General features: G+C 48.0%; 1 protein-coding gene across 2 annotated transcripts in view; it reads left to right on the top strand.

Annotated features, from left to right (window-relative positions):
- Positions 1 to 17,239, top strand: part of Anxa4 (annexin A4) — a 48,837-nt gene that overhangs the window by 20,916 nt on the left and 10,682 nt on the right. For both annotated transcript variants that reach the window (XM_050165400.1, XM_050165401.1), the window contains exons 2-9: positions 54 to 100; positions 4,928 to 5,015; positions 8,305 to 8,399; positions 10,780 to 10,893; positions 11,540 to 11,630; positions 13,914 to 13,993; positions 14,968 to 15,024; positions 16,435 to 16,528. In XM_050165400.1, the coding sequence (XP_050021357.1) occupies positions 98 to 100; positions 4,928 to 5,015; positions 8,305 to 8,399; positions 10,780 to 10,893; positions 11,540 to 11,630; positions 13,914 to 13,993; positions 14,968 to 15,024; positions 16,435 to 16,528 (622 nt within the window). In that variant the 5' untranslated portion in view covers positions 54 to 97. The remainder of the gene's footprint in view (positions 1 to 53; positions 101 to 4,927; positions 5,016 to 8,304; positions 8,400 to 10,779; positions 10,894 to 11,539; positions 11,631 to 13,913; positions 13,994 to 14,967; positions 15,025 to 16,434; positions 16,529 to 17,239) is intronic.

Here is a 17,239-nt window from a genome sequence, read left to right as displayed (position 1 = left end):
TGAGCAATGCCACATCCCTGGTCTCAGTAATTTCTCTTCTGCTTTGCTCACAGGAACTTCTGCCGAGGTGACTGAACTCTCAACGTGACCTACAGCCATGGTAAGTGCCTCTCCCCACCTGGTACCAGCCACCGGCGGGCACAGGATGTGTACTTAGGGAGCTGTGGCTTAAACAAAGCCCTGTTTGTTCAGCAGAGGGCGGGGAGCTCGGAGGCACCTCATTTCTCCAGTGCTCAGCACTATCTATCGTCCCACCCTGTCATCTCACATCTTCCCATAGGTGTACTCACAACAGCACCTCCTGTGTAGCACGGCCCCTGTTGCTAGTGTTCCCTTGTCATTCTTTCCTGTGTCGTTGTCTTAGTCAGGGTCACCATTGCTGTGATGAAAACCCATGCCCAAAGCAACTTGATGGAGGGAAGGGTTGATTTCGCTCACAGTTCCCTCTAACAGTTCATCATCAAAAGCAGCGAGGGCAGGAACTCAAGCAGGGCAGGAACCTGGAGGCAGGAGCTGATGCAGAGGTCACGGAGGGGTGCTGCTTACTGGCTTGTTCCTCATGGCTTCTCATGCTTTCTCATGGAACCCAGAACCACCAGCCCAGGAGTGGCACCACCTGTAATAGGCTGGGACCTCCCCCAACAATCACTAATTAAGAAAATGCCTTCCAGTCAGGTCTTATAGAGGCACTTTCTCTACTGAGGGTCCCTCCTTTCTGATGACTCTGGCCTGTGTCCACAAAACTAGCCAGGACAGTGATGTGTCCTTTGTCACCTCAGCGAACTTTCCTGGTGTAGATGGACACCACCCCCTCCATCTTCCTCAAAAAGATTATTGTACACTGTGACCTGGAATTTAATCAATACAGACACTCATAAGAACGACAATGGAAAAAACCTCCTGGCCTTGCCCCTAGAATAAGGGAGAGTTGCTCGTGATATCGCCAGGTAAAGGAAAGCGCCCTTGCCAGCCTCGCTATCGATTCCTCTTGTCAGACATCAAATCATATCTCACAACAATGTCGTCAGCAATGCAGGTTAAACCTGAACTCGGTGTTTGAGAACCATCCTCAAACTTTCATTTCCAGAATTCCAAAGACTTCAGGAAACATTAACACAGGAAGTTGAGGGTGTGAGTTGCCATACATGAGGCCCTAGGTTGCATCTTCAGTACATGCATACATAGTTGCACACACATGCACACACACACACACACACACACACACAAGTCTCATAATGAGCTCACAGACTAAATTAAACCAATTTAGAATTTTTACAGAAAATTACTAATAAAAGGTAAAATAAAGAAGCCAGGTGCGTATATCATGTTTCCATGATTCCTGTATCAAGTGCCACAACCCCAGTAACTTTAAATAAAAATAAATAAATGAACAAATAAATAAATAAATGTTTTGCTTCATTGGTCTGGAGGCCCAGATTCTAAACCCCAGGTGTCAACCTGGCTCATTATCTCTGAACCTTAGGGTGTGGAGACTCCTCCTTGGCCCTTCCCAATTTAGTGGTCTTAGAGTTCTTCAAATGCTGCACAGCTGCATAAATCCAGTTCTGCCTTCCTGTGAGGACACCAGCCCTGTAGGTCAGGGGCCCACCCTGCACTAGCCCCTCTGTGAGGACACCAGCCCCATAGGTCGGGGGCCCACCCTTCACTAGCCCCTCTTCCTAACGCCCCACATTTGCAGTGAGGCCTCTTCCAGCTTAGGTCACGCTCTGAGGTCCTGAGGGTCAGGACTGTAGCAACTGAAGGGGTGACAGAGCCAGAAGTTGATGTCATGGCTCTGCTGTGCCCGTTGGGTAGGCAGCAGTCAATGACTAAGTGCTCATATTGACTGGCATCTGAGTAGAGAAGGTCTCTGCCTGTAATAGCTAAGGACTTTTTGTTTGCTGTCTGTTTGTTTGTTTGAGACAGGGTTTCTCTGTGTATCTCTGGCTGCCCTGGAACTCACTCTATAGTCCAAGCTGGCCTCAAACTCACAGAGATCCTCCTGCCTCTGCCTCCTGAGTGCCAGGATTAAAGGCGTGCACCACCATAGCCCCACTTTAACTGAGGACTTTTGTGGAATCTTGGTCATCATCCCATTGGCTTGTATCACTAAATAGAGAGAACAAGAATCTCACTATAATACGTAATTTGGAAATGTGCCCGAGTTGTGTTTAGATGATAGTGATGATGATGGTGGCGGCGGTGATTCTTTAAGTTTTTATTTTCACTTTTCTTGGCTTCCATGCTGAGTGCTTTTCCGTTCCCATCCCATTTCATTATCCCAGCAACACCCTGAGTTGATTTAATTGTTTTCAATATATACGTGAGAAACATGAAACCCTTCTGGGGCACACAGCTGCCAATGGTTGGAGACAAGCCTCTGGCAGGGTCTATCAGGCTCCTGTGTCTGCAATTCTGCTGTTTCTTAATAACCTATTAAATGACAAAATACCCAACAAAGGGAATATTGTGGAGGAAGGTGTATTTTAGGTTAGCCTCTAGTCTTTCCTGTGGACCACTGCTCATGTGTGCTTAGCATGGTTGCCTAATAGAAAACATTTTGAGGGTAGAACTTCTGAACTCCACACCCTTTGTATCAGGTATGGCCATCCTCCCTCAGTGTCCCCTCTGGATGGATGATACCATGTTCACGGTACTCCTCCAAAATCTGAAGCCATCCTTGATTTTTTTTCTGTCTTCACCTCCACTTTAATCTGTCAGCACATCTGGTGTCTTTGCCTGGAAACATGGGTGAAGCCTGACAGCGTGCTTCGTCTTCTTAATTTCACCCTGTCTGGCATCGCGTCTCACCTGCAGCCTCAGCCCTTACTGCCAACCCGTCTCTAACATCACAGCAGCCTGAGCTAGGTCTGGGCTAGCCTCAGACTCTCTTTGTAGTCAGGGATGACCTTGAACTCCTGGTACTCCACAGAACCACTTAAACCAGCATCTGGTATCCCAGCACTCAGGAACTGGAGGCAGGGAAGTAGAAATTCAAGGTCTTCCTCATTTCAAGGCAAGGCAGCCTGGGCTAGAGACTGTCTCAAAAAAAGAAAAAAAAAAGGAAGAAATATGTGTGTGTGTAAAATTACATTATACATACATACATACATACATACATACACACATCTTGGGGTGCAGAGATGGCTCAGTTGGTAAAGTGCTTGCCACACAAGCTTGATGGCCTGAGTTCAGTCCCCAGAACCAATGTAAGAAGCCGGTGCAGCAATGTAATCCAAGCTGAGGCAGAGACAGACAGATCGCTGGGGCTTGCTGGCCAGTCAGTCCAGTCAGTGGACTCCATGAGAAAAGGCTCCAGGTAGATAATTCAGCAGTTAGGAACTCTTGTCAGTCTTAGAGGGTCCCGAGTCCAGTTCCTACCAGTTCCTAACCCCCACATCTGACGGCTCACAACCACTTTTAACTCCAGCTCCAGAGGACATGATGCCGTCTTTGGGACTTCATGGGCATCCACACTCAAAATGCACATAAATAAAATTTTAAATGAAAAAGCAAGATGGAGTAGCGGAAGAAACACCTGATGTCAGCTTCTGGCCTCTGTGTGCACATGTGTACATGTACATTTAAAGATCTTCACCAGGAGGAAACAGCAGCCATTAGCTGGACCAGCTCTCCTGCCTCCCCATCCCTGCTCCGTCCATCTGTAGCTGCCCCTTCATTCGATGGTTTCAATCCGAAAGATAAACTATTTGCTATTTTCCCTCCCTTAAAACCAGTTCGTTAACGGGGACACCAGAGGTGGGGCCAGAGTTGGTGAGAGGGGGGTCTGTCTTCAGTGACCCCCAAGCCGGCATGCCGGTGGCTAACTAGCTCCCCGCCTGCCGGTGGCTACTAGCTTCCCATCCTCACACCCAATTTCGTGTCCTGTTTATCTCTGCTTCCTCCCACCTGAGCTATTTTGAAGCCGATTCCAGACATCCTATCTTGCCCCTCTGAGTCAGCTGTACAAAGGTGAACCTTTTAAGATGTAATCTGCAAGCGCAGCATCAGTATCAGACCAGGGGATCTTAGGACCGACTCCCTGTGTCAGCAGACAGTAGCTGTCCAGCTGCCTCGTAACTGTCGTGCTTCCTCACCGGGATCCTCCACCCAGATAAGGTTCTGCTCTAGGACTGATTTATTTGTCTGGTTGGTTGGTTTGGGGTTTGGGTTTTTGAGACAGGGTCTCTGTAGCCTAGGCTGGCCTTGAACCGGGTATGTGGCTAAGGTTAGCTGTGAACTCTTGACTTTTCCTACTTCCGTCTCCCCAGTGCTGGGATGACAGGCGTGCGACACTCTGCCGGCTTCTGTGGGCTGACGTGTCTTTAACCTCTTGACCCGTCCCTCCCTCCCACCTCTCTCTTCCTGTCTCCCTTGCAGTTTATCGATTGGAGAAGCTAAATTACTGCTTTGTCAATTCCTTGTGTGTTATCTTTACAGCTTTTTTTTTTTTTTTGACTTTACAGACTTGAACTTGATTGAATTCATACTTTTTTTCCTCTTTGGGAGATGGCTTCACAGGGGGTGGTGTGATTTCTTAGATCTGCCTTCTTCCCACCAGTTCTGGCTCCTTCAAAGCTAGTGACTGCCCCAGGGCCTTTGGGATAGCATTACTTTCTCTGTAGCCCCTCCCCTTTATTGTTGTATGGCTAATTGCCCCGTATGAACCATCTCTCGGCCTAGATGTCCGTCCTTCCTGCAGCCCCCATCAGACTCTACTTACGTTGTGGCTCCTCTCCTACCACGCTATTTATGGGATGTGTATTTGTTGATGTCTCACTGTCTGCCTTCCGCAGAGAGGGTGGCAGCTCCGCCATGGTGACGGCCTTACCCTTTGTGGTTGCTGCTGTCACCCTGGCACCCGGAGTAGAGCCAGGGATTCTGAATGAGAGGCCACGGTCGGTCATGCCATTTTCTGTGCTTTCAGGCCACCAAAGGGGGAACTGTGAAAGCTGCTTCTGGATTCAATGCAGTTGAAGACGCCCAGACCCTGAGGAAGGCCATGAAGGGACTTGGTAAGCATCTTTCCAAGTATGAACTGTCCTGAGTGTGGTGTGTCACTGTGGTGAGGAGGGCACCATGGGTGCTGACATTCATGAAGAGGTCACCTTTTTAGAAAATATATTGGGGATATAGCTGGGGGTGTATCTCAGGTGGTAGAGCGCTTGCCTAGCAGGTTCAAGGCCCTTGGGTTCAATCCCCTGTATTACGAAACAACAGCACACAAACAGAAACCATGGTGACAGATTGTCTACTCGAGGTAATTTGCATGGGACAGCGTGTTAGGGAGTTTGCTGTTACTATAACAAAAAACCCAAGACAACCATTTTTAAAAGGGGAAAGGTTTATTTTGGATCACAGCTTTGGAGATATCAAGTCCATGGTTGACTGGTTTGTTGCTTTGGGGCTGGGATGATCTAGCACCTCACCAAGAGAGTTAGTTCATATTACAGGTAGAGAATAAAGAGAGAGGGAAGAGGGGCCACGAGTGAGCACACCTCCCGAAGCCCTAACTTCCTCCCTTGAAGTTCCACCTTTTAAATGTTCCTGCACGCACCTCCCATTATTGCCTGGGGCTGCTGCCATGACTGCACAGCTGAGTCAGTACTGAAGGCAGATGGGGGTTGTGTGTGAGCAGGCAGGGGGTGGCCCTGCGGTTGTCTTCCTGAGGGCTGGAGCAGTTGCACAGGGGGCACTGCCAGCTATGCGGGACACACGGAAAGAGACATGCCTCGATTTCTAGTTATCACTGAGACTCCCCGAGGTTTGGGTAAAGGCTCTTGGCAACGAGACTTTGCTTCTCAGTCTTTCCATCTCAGATTCATCTTCCTTAGACTAACAACGGCGACCAGAGTGACGGGTGTTTGTCAGTCTCCACCATTTTAGCCTAACGGCAGAGGCGTCACAAGGACTATTGGCCTTTAACCCCAAGGGCCTGCTCAGGAGAAGCAGGGTGTGTGGAGGTAAAGGGGTGCAGGGGGGTGAGATGACTTTCCTAGGCTGTCAGAACCAGTGAGAAGCAGGATGCTGGGAAACCAGAGGTAGCCACCTCTGGCCACCAGACTTCACCACAGGCCAGGTCTGAGCGCTGAGACCCGGCCTCTCATCTCCGAGAGAGTTGTCTGCACTTATGCATCCTTCTCATTTCTTTTTGTTATAAATAAAGTTGAAAATATGGGGGCCCCACCAACATTTTTCAGTCTGATTTTAATTCTGTATATTGCAAAAACTGTACAGCCCAGAGTGTGGAGCAAAGTGTTCAGAATTCCCAAAGCAAGAATCAGGGGACATTTGGCAGAGCCAGGCCTTTCTCAGGGCCTGCTGGTGTGGACTGATGAGGTGTTGGAGGAGATAGGACCATAAAACCTGTTCCTGGAGGTCAGGAATCCATGGTGCACACAGGAGCGCTGGAGAGACTGCTCTGCTGTGAAGAGCATGTCCTGTTCCTTCAGGATACCAGCATTCCAGTCTCATCACCACAGCAGGCAACTCACAACCGCCTGTGATTCCAGTCCAGGGATAGACCGACTCTTGCCTCTGAGGCACCTGGACACACAACATGCACGCATGCACACACACACACACACAATGTAAAATAAAAGTAAATTAAATACATAGGATTAGTATGGGTAAGAACTCTGCGAGGCTAGGATTGTGGCCCAGTCAGTAGGATACCCTAATCTGCACAAGGCCCTGGGCTTGATCAACCCCAATAAAGGTGGAGGATAAGGATTTCAAGGTCATAATAAGTTTGAAGTAATCGCTTGGATAGCTTGGAAACATGAATCTGTGTTAGAAAGAAAGAAAGAAAGAAAGAAAGAAAGAAAGAAAGAAAGGAAGGAAGGAAGGAAGGAAGGAAGGAAGAAAGAAAGAAAGAAAGAAAGAAAGAAAGAAAGAAAGAAAGGAAGGAAGGAAGGAAGGAAGGAAGGAAGGAAGAAAGAAAGAAAGAAAGAAAGAAAGAAAGAAAGAAAGAAAGAAAGAAAGAAAGAGAAGCATGGTTTAAGGAGAGGAGATCACCTTTCAGGCTAACCTTGGAGGCATGGAATCAGAGATGCCCTTGGGAGGTGGGTGGAATTTTAATAAATAATGAAGAGAGAATGTGTTTCTGGGAGTGAGGTTGAGCTTAGAGGAGTTACAGTGAATTCATGAAAAGTTGCAAAGAGGAATGGGCCAGGGGGTGCTTCCTGAGACAGCAAGTCCTAAAGTGTGTGGGGGAGTGGAGGGGTCCTAGGGCTGTTACTGAGAAAGCCACCAATTAAATCACAGCCCTGGAGGGGTTGCCCAGAAGCACAGGAAACCACAGGTATCAGGATTATGAGGCTAAATTGGGGTCTCAAGGAGACATGGAAACGGCTAAACTGGTAACGAAGGGTTCCAGAGAGTGTTCGCGAGTCTAAGTGGGGGGGAGCAGAGCAATTCAAAGCAGATTCTGAGCTGGGTGTGCTACACACCCGCAATCTTCACCCTGGGGAGGCAGAGGCAGGAGGATCAGGATCAGCCTGGGCTACATAGGAAAGCAAACAAAAGAGAGCTAAGCTTATAAGTCTGGCGGCCTACTCTCCTTATCCATAGTTTATAACTCAGAGAATGGGGGACTGCAGAGCTGGCAGCCCCGTGTGGCCTAGCTGACTACAGGAGCCATTGTGAGCTTCTGAGCAGGCAAAGAATGAACTGTGAGTTTTCTCCTAGGAAAATGAACCTTGCTAGAAAATGAGAATTTAGTTAGTAGGCTTTTGTGGGCCTGTGGAAAAGTCTTGAATCTATGCGGTAATGTCTAGGTTAAAAGCAGAGTGTGTACAGCGAAGGTCGCGGGGCCACACTTCTCATAGCTTGGAACGGAAGTTGAGTCTGGAGGAAAGTGGGGCATTTTTTAAAAACTCTAAGCTAATATTAGGGTGCAGAGCTCGGAAGGTTGGGGTGGAGAGTCCTGTAGTCCTCCCTCCACACTTCGCCTAGATAGCCGACCTTGTGGAGAATGATGGCTGTGGACTCAGGCACTCGAAACCTTCTCCCTGCCCTGTCTCAGTAGAGCAGTTTCTACACCCCCAACCCAGCTGTTTTTTCCAACAAACACACAGAAAATTCCTCAAACACAGTAATATCTAGTTCTGAGAAAGATGAACTCCTCCTGCCTCGAATCCTCTCCCGACTGCTGAGTGATAGGCTGACGTCATTCTGGATTCCAGGTTCTGTTTTCTTAGCAAACATTCAGCCTTCATGAGGTAACTCCAGTGGCCATAGGGGAAACCATTTTCTCTCGTGACAGCAAATCACGTTCCCTCGCTGTCTCCATCTCGTCCCCAGGTACCGATGAAGATGCCATTATTGGAGTCCTGGCCTACCGCAACACTGCCCAACGCCAGGAGATCAGGACTGCTTACAAGAGCAACATCGGCAGGGTAGGCCCAGTTTCTCCTGATCCCGAAGGAGCTTGTCAGGCAGCATGGAAGCAGAGTCGTCCCCCGCTCCACCCTCTACCTCACCTCCCATATCCCCACCTTCACCCCATACTAGCCTCCTGAAGTGACTGTCTGTGGAGTTCAGAGTTGCCAGAGTCTCGGGAGACTGTGGGGGAGAGAGGCCAACTCCTGGGGCTCTGTAGCATAGGAGGGTGAGTGAGTAGAGAGGACCTGGGATGTTCCGAAGAAGGGACAAACATCTGAAACAGTGGGTGCTCCAGTCACTGTACTTGATTATCACACATCATGTGCAGGTATTGAAATGTCCCCTGAGCCCTGTTAGTATTACAACAGCGTGTCAGTTAAAAATAAGGGTAAAACATGGCGGCCCAGTGGGGTCGCCCCAGAGTTCCATGGCCTGGGTTCAATATTTAAGACCCGCCTGGTGGCGGGAGAGAACCAACTCCACAGAATTGCCAGTGACCTCCACATGTGAGCTCGCTCTCTCTCTCTCTCTCTCTCTCTCTCTCTCTCTCTCTCTCACACACACACACACACACACACACACACACACACACGGAAAAATATCTGAAAAGAAAATTTAAAGCTATGTTTGCAAAATTCAAAACAAGGTTTCCCCACATTTTAAGGAACTGTTGACTCACAAGGCCAGGCTGGGTCACTTCCCACCCAAGTCCTCACAGGACCATGGGTTGTGTGCTCTGTCAGGAGCACTGTGGAGTGCCAGGCACTGCAGAGCTCTGTGGGCCTCGTGTTCAAGATCCCTGACTTACAAATACTTACACGGCCAGTTTGCCTTCGCTGTGATTTTGGAATTTAGTGCCGTGCCTCGTCCATATAAGGCACATGTAGACAGAATCCTTCCTTCAATCGAGAGTGGGGCTTCCTGTGTAATTTTAGATTTTATCTGAATCCCACACCCTGAAGAATCTCAACTCCATTTGCAACAACTCCTTCACCAGAATAGTTCAGCCCGGTCTTTCCACATCACCTTGAAAAGCACCCCCAACTCTTGCGCTTATTGAGACCCTTGGTCTGAGGAAAACAGCCAATGAGTGTCCCTGTACATCAGCGCCCAGTGACTTTATGTCCACTGCATCTGTCTTCCTTGGGAGATGTCACAGCCAGGAAGATTGAGACTCCTTCTCGCAGACGGCTCCGCACTGCTGGGCAGGGTGGTGAGGGATGGGCAGGGCAGAATTGATTAGCTGCTCTCTGGAGCATCTACAGGTGGGCTCGGGGCACTCCTGTACAGAACGGGCTAGACCACTGACTGTCTCCGAATGTCCTGCTTTCTCCGGGAACTGAACGCACAGTGGCAGACGTGGACAGTCAAGTGAGGTTGAGCTATACATCTAACCGGTATGGCGATACACACTTAGGCTTAACTTCAGAACCCAGCTAGCTTATGGAAATCTGAGGTGACCAATATTAATGGGTTGTCTGACTTCTAATTCATTCTTTCAATCTACATTTGTGGATTTGTCATAAAAATATGCATGATAGAAAGATATAGTATAATGTATATACTATACACACACACACACACACACACAATTCCAGCAAAGGGTAGGGACGGGGTTTGTTGGCCGACCAGCATAGCCTACCTTTCAGTGAGAGACCTTGTCTCCCCTAAAGAAGGCAGAGAACAATTGAGGAAGACACCAGACATTGACAACTGGCCTTTTCACACACATGCATGCTTATGTATGCATGCACACACACACACGTATCTACACGCAGGTACAGACACAAAAACATGCACACATATGTTATATATATATACATACAAACAAAAATATGGGGTCGGTGAGATGGCTTAGTGTGTAAAAGTGCTTTCTGCCAAGCTAAACAACCTGAGTTCGATCCCACAGGATAAAGAACCTTCTGCCTTAGGTTGACCTCTGCCCTCCACTGCTGCACACCTCTGCATATAAATAAATGAGTGTAATTGTAAATTTTAAAAAGAGAAAAATAGGTATGTATTCAAAAGTAAAATTTAATGAGAACAACAACAACAAAACAAAAACAAATTTTCACGAGAAAGCCGGCATGCTTTGTAAACGTCACTGAAGTTTGGCTGGATTGGAAATGGCCACACGCTCCTTTGCTGTACTGTGTGGTTTAGGTTGAAGTCAATAAATAAAATCTGGTCTTGGGCAGATTAGACAGGAAAACTGACAAGTGTTTTAACAGCCGTCTGGTGTGACTGTCGATGTGCAGATGTGTCAGATGACCTAGGAAAGCACCTCTGCCTGCTCCCAGGAGGGTGACGAGTGCCCAGGACATCCCTGCACCATAGCTAGAGAGGCTTGACTGACAATAACAGCTAACAGTAGACACTTCCTTCTCATTTCAGGACCTGATGGATGACTTGAAGTCGGAGCTGAGCAGCAACTTTGAGGAGGTGATTTTGGGGATGATGACGCCCACGGTGCTGTACGATGTGCAGGAGCTGCGGAAAGCCATGAAGGTCAGTGTCCCAGTGCACACGGTGACAGGAGCTGAAGAGGCTGTGACAGTCGGTGGCCCCTGTGTCCCAGTGCACACGGTGATGTGCCAACCTTCAGAACCGCGGCCAGCAGAGCTGGAGCGATGGCTCAGTGCTTACAGCTCTGGCAGAGGGCTGTAGTTTGTTTCCCAACACACATGGTGGGTAGCTCACAGCCACCTGTAATTCCAGCTCTAGGGATCTGACATCCTCCTGGCCTCTTTGGGCACTGGACTCACAGGCACACAGACCCACACACATAAAACAAAACCTTAAAGTTAAAAACTATAGCCAAGTCCTTCTGAGAGGGGGGAGAGTAGAGGATGAGAGAATGATGTATTTTTTTCCTTCTTGACAACTGGGCAATTGTAATATAAAAATGATAATGATTATGGTGAGCATACCGGGCTTGGGCAGGCCAGTTAAAAGTTAACAGGCCCCGCTTCTGGACCCCGGGGGGTTGGAATTACATCCTAAAGCTTCATACCTGCAGTCTTTCTGAGTGTGGGACTCAGTTTTTAATTTGTAGATTTAATTGCATCCTTCTGTTTGTTTCACTGTGCATAACCGCTGCACGTTACTTTGATCCACTGGTTCATACTATCCTCACTTCTGGCCTCACATTTAGGGGGCTGGCACAGATGAGGGCTGCCTGATTGAGATCCTGGCTTCTCGTACCCCCGAGGAGATCCGTCGCATCAACCAGACATACCAGCAACGTAAGTGGCATCCTCCAGGCCCTGGCACAGGTTGCCTATGACTTGAAAATAAGACAGGGACCGTTACTTCTCAGCTTTAGATTATGGTAGAGTTTTCTTCCCTTTGTTTTACTTATTTTCCCTTAGTTTTTTGCCATATGTATCACCCAGGGTACTAGGGATGGGGGCCGATGTCTCTCTTAAGCTAGACCAGTGCCCTAGGCTCTAACACAGAGCTGTGCCCCGGCACTAGCGTTCCCTGTGTTTCCATATTCAATATGTATCACTTCTGTGGAGAAACAGTCATGTAGTAGGGACTCTTGCTCAGGGTACAGAGGCTGAATCTAAACCCTGGGAGTCTGGAGTGAGCCCCCTGACCATGACCTCTACCCCACTCAGGATTTGAAGTTAGCCCTCCTAACCCTGACCTCAGCCCTGTGGAGGTTCTCTGAGAGCCAGCAGAGTAAGGTGAGGCAAGAAGGCAATTTGGTTCAACATGACTGAGTAGCCAGTGTTGCTTCAAACTTTGACCCTGAGTAGCTTATTTTAGACCTATTTAAGCACAACATAATTTAGTGAAAAATTTCCTGGTGCAAATAAGACTTAAGGCATTGAAACTCTGTAAAGTACATGTGACATCTTCTATAAAGATGTGTTCTGTGGATTGATTACATGTGACAGCTCCCATAAAGATAAGTTCTATAGATTAACAAGCTCATGACAAGGGTATTGTAAGAGGCCGCTTGTTTGTTCCCAGCTGCTCAGCCCCAAAATAATTACACAGAAACCATATTATTTGCAATACTGTTTGGCCAATAGCTTAAGTGTATTTCTGGCTAATGCATACATGTTAATTTAACCCATTTCTATTCACCTTTGTATCACCACATGGCTATGGTTTACCAGGTAATATTCCAGTGTCTGTCTCCAATGGGGCTACATGGCTTCTCCCTACTCTGCCTTCTTTCTCCCAGCATTCAGTTTAGTCCCCCCCCAGCTCTATTCTTTTGCTGTTATCACAGGCCAAGACAGTTTCTTTATTAACCCAATGCTATTCACAGCATTCAGAGGGGAATCCCACATCATAAGGGTCTGGTGAGGATTGAGCCTGATCTCATCCACACAGATAGTGCCAAGGTCACCAGGCTATGAACCACACCTGCTCCCAGTCTTCTGGGTGGACAACAGGCTGTGCGTCCCTTCCTTTGAAGGAGCAGTCCTATGTGTTTAACACTCTTGGTTCCCCCTAGTGCTTATCTGTGAGCCTAGGAACCTCCATGCCTCTCACACAGTCCCCTTAACCCTGGCATCTGCCCCACAGTGGCTTTTGGTGGCTATAAAGAGTGTCATTCTTCAGAGAGATCTGTTAGAACCTCTCTGGGGACCTCTGTTCTGTGACACTGGTAACCTTTCAACAGCTTCTGTACCAGGCTTTATTTTTTAGGTCACCAACCAGCTTCCGAGTCATGACACAGAGTCTTAGTTATGAATGCTTGGCCTAGCTTAGGCTTGTTTCTGTCTAGCTTTTGCTTTAATTTAAATTAACCTGCTTCTCTTCATCTACATTTTGCCTCGGGCTTTTTACCTTTCTTTCTGTATGTCCTACTCTGACTGCTGGCTGGTGCCTGCCTGACTGGCTGGGCCGGGCATCTCCCTCTCTTTCTCTCTCATTCTGGATTTCTCCGCCTACTTATTCTCTCTGCCTGCCATCCCTCTACCCCACGTAGCCCTCTACTGCCTAGCTATTGGCCATTCAGTTTTAGACCAATCAGGTGCCACAGGCAGGCAAGGTGAAACAGTAACACCCCTTTACACTGTTAAAGTGATATTCCACAACAAGCTTCCTTCCACTCAGACTCATGCAGAGCAGAGTCTCAGACGAAGAAAACCAGGGAGGATTCTAGTCCTGCCTTCTTGATCCCCATCATCTTAAAGAGACAACCATAGTCCCTTCTGGGTCTTATTTATTGTTTGTTTTGTAGGCATTTTTACGAGTTGATTAGCTTCATTAGAATTGCTTACAGGAACAAGGGTGAAGCGTTACCCACAGAAGCAGGGATTCCTTACTGATGGTTACACCCCTGAAGGAATTGACTCCCCTACCCCCAGCAACCATTACCTGCTTATAGACCCTCAGGGAGGGCTGGGACCACACAGAGTTCAGATTTTGAAAACCTCACATGGGGTAGCACTTTGATCGGAGTCGGACCATGAGCAGGCTGCCCTGGAGGAACGGAGCTTGCTGGCAGGTGACGGCACCGGCAGGTCTCCGTTCTGATGTACCCATTTCCGATTTCTTGGCAGAATATGGAAGAAGCCTTGAAGAGGACATCTGCTCTGACACATCCTTCATGTTCCAGCGAGTACTGGTGTCCCTGTCAGCGGTGCGTGTCTTCCTCGGTCCCAGCTTCTGAAAGGGTTAATTGAGACGTGTACCCTCCTTTACCCACCCTTCATCCTTTTAGCCTCCTAAACATGGGTATTCCCCAGGTGCCATTCTCTGGCTGGCTGTTCCTTTTTCTTATTTCTCCTTCAGAGCCCCTGGCTGGTCATGCATGCCCAACCATCTCTTCTTAACTCACTGTTCACATGTCCCATGTTGATGCCAGCTACCTCTGTTACAAAGCATCGGATTCAAAGGATATTGGGAGATAACTTCCATGTGTTTTAGATATTTATACGGTGGCAGGGCTGGAGAGGGTGGGGGAGTACTTCTTGTTCTTGCAGACAGGGGACCTGAGTTAAACTCCACACCTACAATGAATGGCTCACAACCACCTGTAACTCCAGATCCAGGAGATCTGATGCCCTCTCCTGGCCTCTGTAGGCACTGCACACACATGACATACAAATACAACACACAACACCCACTTTTTAAAAATCCTTTTTTAAAGAACAGCCTTCCATACTGGGGTGCAGTGCCTGTCTGTCACTCCTTAGTGTTCTTTCAGGGGTTCCCGTGGCTCTCCATGCTGGAGCTGGTGCATTTGGTGCTGACTTGCATGAGCTCCCCAAGTTTGTCCTCTGCCCAGCATTCTCTTGATCAATGAGGACTGGCTGGTTAGGAAGGCTGAGTCAGCTGGTTCGGTGCTGTGGTTGGAATAGGGAGGAGGAAGCAGGAAGAAGTTACTGCCCTTCCACTGGAAGAGCCAACTTTGCAACACCAGGAGTCACAGTGGGGCTCGCACTCTGCTGAGAATATCTGCCTGGCATAGCTCCAAGCCCTGGTGACTAAGACAGCAGCCCTGACCCCCTAACCTGAAGATCCAGCTTTTACTGCATCTTGTCTCCAGGCCTTCGGTCTTAAGAGCACCCTGGAATTGCCATGGGGACTCACTCTTGTCTGTTTCACCCGCAGGGTGGCAGGGATGAAGGGAATTACCTGGATGATGCGCTCGTGAAGCAGGATGCCCAGGTTAGTAGACTGCAAATTCCTTCTTACAGCTTCTTCTCTAAGACAGGCCTCACTCCACTCTGGTTAGCAGGTTTCTTTCAGGGGTACCTGGAACTTGGGGTGGCTCAGGGCACCATCTCTATACTCCTGAATTCTAGGTCTCCTTCTCACCCTGGGGCCACATGAGGATCCCAGAGAACCCCCTCCTTGTGTGTGTGCGTGTGTGCGTGTGTGTGTGCTTCTGTGTGTGTGCTTGTGCATGTGCGTGTGTGTGTGCGCTTCTGTGTGTGTGTTGCCAGGGAATGGACCCCAGGGCTTGGCCCATAGCTATACAAGTGCTCAGTGCTTGAGCTAAGGCCCCAGCCATTTCAGCTGTCTACTGAATGATCCAGAGGGGAAGGAGCTGCCTCTGCTCTTCACACTTCCCTAAAGAGAACATGAGGTAGGACACTGCTCTGTCTGGAACCCCTGCTGATATCTGTCCTGACACACTGATGTCTATCCTGATGCAAAGATGTCTGTCCCAACACACTGATGTCTGTCCTGACACACTGCTGTCTATTCTGACACACCAATGTCTGTCCTGATGCACTGATGTCTGTCCTGACATGCTGTCTGTCCTGACACCCTGATGTCTCCTGCCACTCATCCCTGTGGCCAGGTACATAGTAGCTTATAGACAGTGGACCCTCAATAAGAACCAAGCACCCCCACTAGGCTTTTCTCAGTCAAACAATTGAATCCTCACAGCAACCTTAGGACTTTGACCTCCATTGTACAGCTAAGGAAATTGAGGCTCTGGAGAAAGCTCCTTGCTTGAGTTCAGACCAAATAATGGAGTAACACACACACACACACACACACACACATCAAGGGACAGAGGGATGCAGAAACAGAGGCTTGCAATGGTATTATGTCCCAACCTAGTGGAAGCTGAAAATGCATTTACATTGGGAGGCTTGACACAAAGTCCACTAGAGCGTGTTGCTTGCTGCCCTCGTGATTGTGTAGCTAACTGGGAGCATGGGTCACTGCTTGATGCTCACACTTTGATGAAGTCCTACACTGTATAGACAGGTTCAAGAAAAGACCAAAGTGCAAACTTTGAAGCCTGATTTCTGCTGAACGGATGTCATTTCATGCCATTATGAGGTTAAAGTGATTGAAGAACCAAGTGTATGTCTGTATGTGTGTGTGTGTCTGTGTGGGTGTCTGTCTGTGTGTGTCTGTGTGTCTGTCTGTCTGTGTGTCTGTGTGTATCTGTGTGTGTCTGTGTGTGTGTCTGTATGTGTGTATGTGTACACAGCATGTTTGCCTTTCCAACTAACAAAATAAAACCAAATCAGTTCACCTCTCAGACGTCTTAGAACTATTCGCCCAAGTACTGGCACATCCTATCTGGTATTTAAACTCGTGGTTTTTTGGCACCAGGACCTGTTTGAGGCTGGGGAGAAGAGATGGGGGACAGACGAGGTGAAGTTCCTAAGCATCCTCTGCTCCCGGAACCGGAACCATCTGCTGCATGGTGGGTACCTGCCTCCTACCTCACTCGATTCTGCTAGAATGGAAGATAACCCTAAACATTTAAAGAGTATTTTATTTTGTGTATATGAATTTTTTGACTAAATGTATGTCTGTAAACCAAAGTGTATGTCTTGTCTCCTTGGAGATCAGAAGAGGGTACTAGGTTATCTAGAACTGGAGTTACAGACAGTTGTGAGCCACAGAGTGGGTGGTGGGAAGGGACCTGACCCAGGTCTGTTGTAAGAGCAGCAAGTGCTCTTAACACTGAGGCATCGTTCCAGTCCCTGATAACCTTTAAGAAAAATCTTTTACTTATTCTTTGATAATTCCAAACATGTATATAATGTGTCTTGATCATAGTGCTCCCCCAGGTCATGATGACCTTTCCCCCACCATGATACGGAATACTCAACTTTTAGATTTTTACCTTGTAAATGTGGGAATCAAATTATATGAATGAAGGGCAGTTTTGAAAGATTAATTTGTAATTGACAGATATACAACATGTTCGTAATAATTTAGCATTCTTTATCCCAGGAAACAAACATTCCTAGTTAGTCCTTTCTCTAGTGCTTCCCCAAGACATTCATTTCCCTTGCTCACATAAGGAAGCAGCCTTCACTGCCTGAGAGGCCGGTTTAAACAAGTGTCAGTTGATATTTATTTCTGTTTAACATCACTGATCGATCTGTTCAGAGTAAAATGAGTTGCG

The sequence above is a fragment of the Alexandromys fortis genome, unplaced genomic scaffold (genome assembly GCF_014885135.2).
Source record: "Alexandromys fortis isolate MF-2015 unplaced genomic scaffold, M_Fortis_MF-2015_v1.1 scaffold_158, whole genome shotgun sequence".
NCBI classification, from domain to species: domain Eukaryota; kingdom Metazoa; phylum Chordata; class Mammalia; order Rodentia; family Cricetidae; genus Alexandromys; species Alexandromys fortis.
This window is presented reverse-complemented; position numbering and strand designations above follow the sequence as displayed.